Source organism: Quercus suber, unplaced genomic scaffold, assembly GCF_002906115.3.
Source record: "Quercus suber isolate HL8 unplaced genomic scaffold, Cork oak 2.0 scaffold_221, whole genome shotgun sequence".
In the NCBI taxonomy this organism is placed as follows: domain Eukaryota; kingdom Viridiplantae; phylum Streptophyta; class Magnoliopsida; order Fagales; family Fagaceae; genus Quercus; species Quercus suber.
In genome coordinates, this window is record NW_027069679.1 from 355,259 (window position 1) to 365,231 (window position 9,973).

General features: G+C 34.1%; 1 protein-coding gene across 2 annotated transcripts; it reads left to right on the top strand.

Moving 5' to 3' along the window:
- Positions 1-205: 205 nt before the first annotated feature.
- On the top strand, positions 206-5,858 carry LOC112019621 (uncharacterized). 2 transcript variants are annotated; one of them, XM_024052241.2, is made up of 5 exons: positions 730-842; positions 958-1,007; positions 1,177-1,292; positions 3,838-4,081; positions 4,315-5,858. In XM_024052241.2, the coding sequence occupies exons 3-5, from the start codon at positions 1,201-1,203 to the stop codon at positions 5,665-5,667; spliced, it is 1,689 nt and encodes a 562-aa protein (XP_023908009.2). In that variant the 5' UTR covers positions 730-842; positions 958-1,007; positions 1,177-1,200; the 3' UTR covers positions 5,668-5,858. The 2 variants fall into 2 exon arrangements, with proteins under 2 accessions (XP_023907941.2, XP_023908009.2); XM_024052173.2 differs by lacking the exon at positions 958-1,007 and having other exon boundaries at positions 206-842.
- Positions 5,859-9,973: the final 4,115 nt, after the last annotated feature.

A 9,973-nucleotide genomic window follows, 5' to 3' on the forward strand; every position in this document is an offset into this window, starting at 1 on the left:
TACGCTACGAGTTAATACCAAACCCAATCTTTGCCGACTGACCCATCAATTTCCAAAGGTTACGTAATAAAATTTTGTATTAGTATAATATTTTTTCAAAATGGCAATCATGCCCCGGACTTGAAACCGACTCAAAAAAATCGTATTTAATAAACAGCTTTCCGGTCCGCTTGGTAATTTTTTCGTTTTTCCAACGAACCCACAGGCGCTTCTTTTTATTTATCGCTACCATATACTTGTCTGCCTCAAAACAAAATTTTTTGTGGGAGATATTCTCTCTCTCTCTCTCCAAAACTCCTTCTTTCTCTCTCTTCCTCACACGCAGATATACCTTATCGCCATCATTTCTTCAAGATTTGAGCCCGATTTTAGGGTTTCCGATTGAGATTTGATCCGAACTTTTCGGGAAAATTTTTAAAATTTTTTTTTCTAAGAGATTTGCTATGGCTAACGACAAGATCGACGGTCAAGATCGCGTGAACCAATACGACGGCGAGGAATACGAAGACTCGTCGTCGTCGTCGATGTCGATGTCGATGGAGGACTCGGTTTCGTTGTGCGGTGTTGGATCCGGAGCGAGTTCGAGCGGTTCGCGGGAGAACAACGAGTCGAGGAGGGAGATTGGGCTGACGGAGCGTTTGACGGATATTCTCGTGGACGAAGGGGACGGAGATCTGTTGCTTCAGCGGAGCGATCGAGAGGACCGTGTTCTTCAATGGCTACAGGCACTGGATTTGCAAGTGATGGGAGCTTGTCGCGCCGATGAGAGGTTGAAGCCGTTGTTGAAGATGGACGCTTCGAATGGCGTCGCCGAAGATCGCCTGCTGGCTCATTTGAGTCAGGTATGTTGCTAATTCGAAGAGATTTTTTTTTTGGATAAGAATTGGGAAATTTCGATTTGGTATCATTCACTGGTTCTGTGGTTAGAAGCTTTGTTTTTGGCGTGATTCTATGTAGGAAATTGGTGTGGTGGCCACTGAGGCTTTGCACGGTTTCACGAATTTGGCGTGAGTGAAAATTGAGAAATAAATTGATTGAGCTTAGGGTTTAATTGTTGATTTTGTAGTTTTAGCCATAGGAGCTTGGATTTAACGCGGTTTTTATTTTAGGTATTTCTGCTATTGACACTTGAACTAATGGGTGCTTTTAATTTTGTGTTTTTGATGAAAACAACAGCATTTTGAGCCAGCAGAGGTTGGTATGTTAGCGAGGTGCTTCTGTATCCCTCTTGTTTCGATTCGCGTTGGAAAGATCAACAAGCAAGGGACTCTCATGTGCCCAACCGCTATAAGGTAATTTCAATTACATTGATATCAGTGAGTCTATATATGTTTTGTATGCTTGTGATATGGATTGAAGTGAAATTAGTTGGACATCGTTGTGTTTTTTTGCTGTTATCCTCTTTTTAATGCAAAAAAATTGATTGGATTTACTGATTTAGCATTTAGCATTCAATGAAAATGAACGATTTGTAGTATCTCTAGCGTTCATCATTTCATGCAGTAATGTGGTTGAAGTGAAATCACTTAGTCAATTATTATTTTTAGCATGATCCCTGAAGTGGGCATGCTGTGCTGGTGATTCTTTTTCAGTAGGGGCATTTATTTGTGGTTTAAGAGTTAGGATTTCGATTTTGCTTTCATCATCCATGGTGTAGACATTCGCCAGTCACTCACTTTGTACTCCACAACAATTTTCTGCTTGTTAAATTTACAAACTTAGTGGTTTATATTTCTCTTATTATTATCTCATTTTAATTAATTCTTCTCATCAAATAAGAGAGGAGGGGACTGGGTTTGTTTCCTTTCCCCTATGGTTGGTTATATGCAATGGTGATGCTTCTTGTAACTCCTTTAGTTGAAAATACATATATGGATGATTTGTTAAACCTTTTTGCAGCTATTTAATGGTAATTGATCACATTGTGCTATACAATTAGGCTTTGGTTATTCCATGCAGGAAGCTGGTTTAAAATATACCTGATTTTAGTAATGTTATGATGTTTTGCAGTGTATGGAACATGTTAATATACCTGTAAGTTTGTGTATGTGTGATATAATTTCAGTGATCATAATTAATATATTTTCTGTTTTTAGCCCTTCTGAGTGCTTCGGTTTTCAGCAGATACTTGCACAACTACTTCTAGATGTCCAGGTTGATAGTCTTTTTACTTTTCCATTTTTGTATAGTGTATATGGTAGTGCTAAGTTTATTTATTTTTCATGTCCTTGTTTCTGTGGGATATCCCTTAACTCAAGGGGACAAATAGTATATTTAATTATTTTCCTGATGAACATGTCTAGGTTGCATGTTTACAATGCATAGAAATGCCCATTCATTTTAGCCATGTAATTGCTGCGTGTCCAAGATTCTATTTATTTTTATGATAGACTGCTGCATCTTGATATGACATTGCATAGCTGTGGTTGCATTTTGACAGGGGGCAACGCTGGAAGTTAGTGTATTGATTATACTGGTTATGCTGATTATAAAATAACAATTCAATGCAAAGCCTTACTCCCAATTACTCATTCTGTATGTTAATTATGTCATAGATTGTAGTCACCTTAAAATTTTCTTATATATTCTTTGGTGTCTTTAAAAGTATATATGTATTTTTGGTTTGGGGGTGAGGGGAATAGAGGTTTTATGTTGGGTGTTGGAACTCTTCCTCTAGTATCAAGTTTCATACGAATACAATATTTATGGGAAGTAGGCGTATTGATGGTTGTTGATGATTAGTAGAAATTGCAGGAATCTATGTTTTGGCTTATTGATGGTGACAATGTTCATTCTTCCAAATAAATATATCTTTTGACTTGTAGGTAAAGTGGGCGTATTCTATAATGATCTCTGAATTAAGAGGAAGTAAAGGTAGTTTCATGCTCCTATATTATATAGCTTGCTGCTGCTTTCTGGATCAATAGGCTTGGCAATTTAATTGGAATAGAATTTTTGGGTGTGAAAGGCCTCTTCTTAGATACTTGTGAATCTAAGTTAATGTCACTGTCTGTATGTCGCTATCATGGAATTTATTGATTTAAAAACGGTTTACTTCATGCATTATACATTTTAACATCTAGCTTTTTCCTTCATTGAAAAACATCTTCTGTAGTGAATTTTAGCACTTGGTCTAAGGACCATAAGTAACTAATAAGTTTATGTCTTATTTTGAATTCTTTGTGCCTATGATTTCTTTAGTATGAGTAGTGTATCTGTCTCTGCTGAAATATGATTATTAATTATGGATGTTTGGTACTTAATGCATCATTGAAGCTGGTCAATGAGGAGCTATATTTTTGAACTTAGGCTTGGTTCCTCTTGCATTTTGTTTAACAAAAGTTGGAGAAATTTAAGCCACTTGGAGATAATCATTACAAGCAACCCCCCCAAAAAAAAAAAATCTTTGTGCTTACTGGAGAGCATGTATGGATTTATTTAGTGGTTTTATTTTCACAGCCAAAAAAGATTGGGCCAAATATGCTTTAGGGTCTCATTACAAGTGATTTAGAGATTATATTTAGCACTAATTACTATGCAGACAGTACTGTAAATCCGCGATTATATGACAAAGCATTAATAGACAAAATTCGGTTAAAAAGTTATTTGTTTATTATTTGTAATTCATGAGATTTATATAAAAACCGAAGTATAAGGGACATTAACTTTTGATTGGACCTTTTTCTTTTTATTATGTAAGTAGATTTTATAGGCTCTTTATATGTTATCTAGATCATGTGTTGTATTTTTGTGTTTGTTTACTTTGTTGGATGTTGTTTTGCTTTGTTTTCACCATTCAATGCTCCTAATATCATTCTCTTCTTTGCATTGTTGCAGGGGAAACCTGAATCTTACAGTTTTGCCAACATCTGATCTGCGCCTCTCATTCATTGGGGATGATGGTCAGACGGAGAGGTTGTTTACTGGAAGTAGTAATTCCCAATGTGCTGCTGTGGCAGTGGATGAAATCCCAGCAGATAATTCTGGCCGTTCCTTTGTTATAAAAGTCCCAGGAGGCAGAGATTTTTACTTTTGGTTCTCAGAGAAGTCAAAGCTCTTGGGAATTGATTTGCTTGCAAAGGTATGACTGACTGATAATTCACATCTATCTACATATGCCAGTATGTCTTTGATAATTTGATTGGGCCTTCACCCACTTGAGGTTGCTCAGAATTGTGCTCTAGTTGTCAAGAGTATGAAAAATGCTAAGTCCTAACATTTTTTCTTATTCAGCCAAGTTTAAGACTGATTTTTACTTGTTGCTAGCTCTGTTAAAGTTGTCGTTAATTTTTTTGTCCTTTTCCATTCTAACAGATGAAGGATTTACTCAAAAGGAAACCTTCTATTGCTGAATTTACGGGAATCAGTGAGTCACGCCTTAGCTGTTTTGCAACTCATCTTCGTGCTTATCTTGTGAGTTCAACAGTAGGTAGATCACGAGCGAGTTCTTCAGGTTCATCCATTCCTCCCTTGGATACCACTACCGAACTGTCTGATATATCCCAGAATGGACAATTCTCATCAACGTCATCTAAATCTCTGCGTTCCCGGCACACTGGCAGTCAAGCAGTAAAAGCAAATACCTTTTATCAGGGTAGCCTCAGCCCAAGATCAAGTTCCTTTAAAGATGGCCTGCCTAAATGCTTGTCTTCTTTAAGGAGTGCTGCCAGGGAAAAATTGCGCCGGAGAGGGGATAGCCATCTTTCAGCAGTTGACAATCTGACCATTACTTCAACAATCACAGTTGATACATCCTCTTCAAATAATTCCGAAAATGAGAAGCTACCGGAAACCACCAGGGGGTTGTCATTCTCCCCATCCAGTTTTCTAGAATCACTAGGGAGCTTGGGTGTTCCACCAGCTCTAAACCCCACATCTCAAGTCTCTTACATAGGTTCACCCCTTTTCACCCCCTATTATTGTTGGTGCCCTCCTCGCGGATCAACTCTGCAATGCTCAGCAGCAACTCAACAACTTCCTACCTCATCCAATGAATTGCCATCCCTTCCCCCACTTTCTTGTTTATTACCTGCTTCTATGCCGTCCAGCTTGTTGACTTCCACACCGCCTTTCAATCTAGGTGAAGCTCCCTTGAATTTCCCAGCTCTGCTGCCAGACCCATTATTCCGGTTTCCAATACAAACTTCTCAGCAGATCCCAACCTTCACGCCTTTGATGTGTGACCCAATTGTTCACATTCCAGTTATTGATGTTTGCTCTTCAGGTCAAGGCTACCTTGTTAGTGCCGGTCCTGCGATTTCAACTTCCATCACTCCATTGCACCCAAAACTTGTGAACCCATTGATGTCTGAAACTGACTCCATGGTGGAAAAGGGTGCAAGAGAGACTCTGCGTCTGCTCATCAGTGGGTCAACCCAGACTAACCCACCGATGATGGATGTATTGCCTGCTGTTCTAACAAATGCAGATCAGAGTCGAGGTATACTCGTTACTGGGAGCCGGGGTCTCTACTGTGGAACGAGAGATGTTAATGTCATTGCAAACAGCTTTGCAGCCATGGGTTTGGTGTCACTCCCTGGAAGATCTGAAGGAGACAATCATGATAATACAGAAACACAGCCAGTGGAATCTAGTGGTTCAGGTGGATGTTGTTTAGATGATGCGGGAACCGCCTCTTGTTCAGATTTGAGGGAAAAAGATTTCTAAAAATGCTTCCGACGGACAATGTTTTCTTCTTTTGTAGATCCTGTTTTTGCTTCCACCGATGTAGATATGTGGCCGTAGCTTTTGCCTTATGAGCTGTAATTAGTGGAAAATCCACAATTTGTTCTCTTTTGTGTTCCAAGCGAACTAGTTCTTGATTAGAATGTCAATAATTTGGATTTGTTTTTGTTGTATCATCCTGTTCTCATGTTGTATGATTTGTCGATCTTTGTACTAGTTTCTGAGTTCTATTTACAATCAGGTTCAGTGTAGGAGAGCGGGAGTTATTATAGGTCATGAGTGATGATGTTATTGTTAGTGAAATAAGCAACAATGACCTTCCTCTTCCCCGTTATTACTGGTCATTTAAGATAATGAAATGTGTCACCAATTGAAGACCTAAATAAGAGTGGAAGAAATCAATCATGACTGATGAATTTGTTGGTCAGGTGTATGCGCCTTCATTCCCATGTAACAGGTTTAGATTTTTGCATCCAACGTATGGAGCACTGTTTAGACAGCGGAGTATCTGAGTTTGCTAATATTTTGAGGGTTTAGAAAGCGGAGTATCTGATTGTTTTCAGCGCTGCCCTGTTAAAACTCCTTTTTCGTCTCTCTCTCATTCCTTTGGCTGATGTTTTTCGAAGTTCTGTGTCTTACTGCCAAACAGTCGAACCAACATGATTTGGTCTTTGTATAAACATTTCAAATTTCCAATAATAAACACTCAATTTTAAAACATGGTGTAGTCGAATGTAGGCTTACAACTTTGGTTGACCCATCATCATGTAAAATTGGGTGTATAAATAATATCCGTAAATAAAAGATCTTGTTAACGAGTACTAAAATACATGCATTTGTCAAGGTTGAACAAATTAACAAGTTTTTTCTTATTATTATATGAACAAACTCACCTCCACCGTTACTATTTTTGCCCAATTTTTGGCATCACTTTCTCAAATAATAAAGGTGTATCTGATACATATGTTTAAATAACAATTTTTAATTTTTTTAAAAAATACATAAAAATAAAAAAATATACAAAAATATATATAATATTATTTAAAAACTGAAAACATATATTTAAACTTGCGTGCCTAACTCTCTCCACCCCCTCTCCCTTTTTTTGTTTGTTTTGGTTGGTTGTTGTCATTTCGATGGTCGCCAAATCTCCAAGCGATTACCTAACCAGGTCATAGTATGGTCACATCAAGTCACACACAAATGACATCATAGAAACATCATAGTGCCATGATTTTGAAAAATAATATTATATAAGATATATAGATTTTAATAATTATAAAATACTCTTAAAGTACTATAAATATATATTTCTTTCTCTCATATAATTGTAGATCTCACTAATTAAATTTATGGTAAGATTTACAATTTATTTAAGAGAAGAAAGTATGCATTTATGATATTTTCAGAATATTCAATAATTTATCTATAGTTTTGAATTGTGACTTGCGGGTTTATTTGGCTTATGAAAAACTTTTTAAGTTGGAGTTTTATTAGAATAATCTTGTAATTATATGATACTTGATTTAGTATATATAATATTATATATATATATATATTGTGTGTGTGTGTGTGCGCGCGCGCGCGCGACGCATGCGCTATGAAATGAATATTTTTCTTATCAATAAATAACAAATACTAATTTAATATTTTGTGAATTTATTTACAAATTTTTTATGATCTAATCTCAAGTTTATAAAAAAAAAAATAATAATCATCTATCTAATCAACTTACATAATATATTTTAAAATATAATTTATATATTAATTATAACCTAAATTTGTGAGAAAGTAAACAATTTTATATTTAGGTTTACTATATAAGAAAAATAATAAATTAAACAAATAGTTTGTGAATGAGCTTGAGTTGTTAAACATAAATAAATTTTAATTATATAGAACTATTTTTTTGGGAGAAGATAAACATATAGAACTTGATGATAAGTCAAACGCAATTTGGTTTGAAAAGAATTAAATGAGCCAATCCTAAATTTTTTTATATTCATCTGAATAAAGTAATGCTACGATCACAATTTATCCACTTGGCGAGTTGTGAGTAGTAGAATCGTGAACTCATATGGACCACCACTGTTTAATATTTAAATTGTAGTAAAAGTTGTGACAAAAGTTGTATACCTAACATTTTTTATTATTTACATGGCTTCGTCCTTTGCCGACAAGGCTAGGGGAGAGAGAGAAAGAGAGATGTTTGGTATGTTTGTCTTTGTGGTAAGAGCTGAGGTGGTAGTTATAAAGGGGAGATGAATTTCGTGGCAAATCTTTGTATAGGTAATAGGTATACACTTTCTTAATTCTTACCAAAGAACTATGTTTAAGGCCAGTGTTTAATTCTTTTTTAATTATCAAAATCAGCTTAATATATATATATATATATATATATATATTTAAATGCCGTAACTTCGTATTATATTGTCCATTTAAAAAGGATTTTTATAATATAACTTTTCTTATTCACTTTGTTTGTTGTAGAAATTTGTGATAATTAAAGGAAGGAAATAGAAAAAATAAAAAGAGAAAATAGACAACATGAAAGAGAGTTTATGTGGTTCAAATATATCATGAGAATGAATGAATGATATTGCTTTAACAGATATAAGAGGATTGGAGGTTGAAATAATAAACATTTATTGCATTAAAATAATTCTGGAATGCGAAGTTTGAAATGGAAAATCCTTACCTCCAAAAAGCTAGCAATCCATTGTAAAATAGAATCCATGACAAGGTTCCCAAAAAAGTGAGTCCATGAAAAAGTTTACAACCCGGTATAATAGCCAAGAACTTGTAGCCTTCTTAGTATTTCCAACGGAAATATTCAATATTTAAATTATCACTCTCCAATTGTAGATATTGAATTAAAATAATAAGAATCCAATACAGTAAATGTTCTCGTTTGCTTTGATATATTCTGATGTACTATTTTGGATTAATATAAAAATATATAATTTGTATATTTACAAATTCAAAATAATATCTTCATGTTAGATAGATTGTTATTTTGTCTTGTTATTTTGTCTGGTGTTTAATTATATCATAATTAAACAAAAAAGAGTTATCAAATATATATATATATATATTTTGTATATTTAAAACATTGATCTATGGTAAATTAAAATATTTTATTATACTTTGAGTGATCCACTTTATGATTCACCAATTGAAATTTATCACATTCTTATTAAGTAACCAAAGTTTGAAATAAAATTATACAAATGACATACTGCAAGTGTAGCATAAAGTGTAATATTAAAATTAAGTAAAGGATCTTTATTCAATTTTTTGGAATTTAAAAATATTGTGCTTTAAAAATTTTCATAGTAAATAATGGTAAAAAGAAAAAAAGAGAGTCAATTCAACATGAGTTTCTACATCTTACCATTGCAAACATCTCTCTCTCTCTCTCTCTCTCTCTCTCTCTCTCTCTCGATAATGTTAAAGATACTATAAATTTTGCACAATAAAATTTACAAACTAACATGAAAATGAATCAATGAATATAATTTATAGATTTCATTATAAAAAAACTAATGGGTGGGTTTCAAGATATAATAAATAAATGTCTAAATTACTTTTTTTAAATGATTTGTAACACATTTGTAAATATTATGTAGTAAAATTTGTAGTGAGTAAAGCTAGGAATACTTTGGGGTGGGCCAAAAAAACCTTCGTATCATCATCTGAGAATTTTCTTAAAGGTAAAAAAAAAAAAAAAAAAAAAAAAAAAAGAGAGTCAATTCAACATGAGTTTCTACATCTTACCATTGCAAACATCTCTCTCTCTCTCTCTCTCTCTCTCGATAATGTTAAAGATACTATAAATTTTGCACAATAAAATTTACAAACTAACATGAAAATGAATCAATGAATATAATTTATAGATTTCATTATAAAAAAACTAATGGGTGGGTTTCAAGATATAATAAATAAATGTCTAAATTACTTTTTTTTAAATGATTTGTAACACATTTGTAAATATTATGTAGTAAAATTTGTAGTGAGTAAAGCTAGGAATACTTTGGGGTGGGCCAAAAAAACCTTCGTATCATCATCTGAGAATTTTCTTAAAAACTTGATCCCATGTTGTAGATTTTCGGCGAAACTACAATATTGGTCCCTTAAATTTACCCTGTGTGCGCAATTGGTCCCTCAAGTTTGAAGTGTGAATAATTGGTCTCTAAAGTTTTCAAAATGAGCAATATAAGTCCTTTTACTAACTGCCATTAACAGTGTTACTTATGTGGCTAACGGATCAATGACTTGACATTTTATT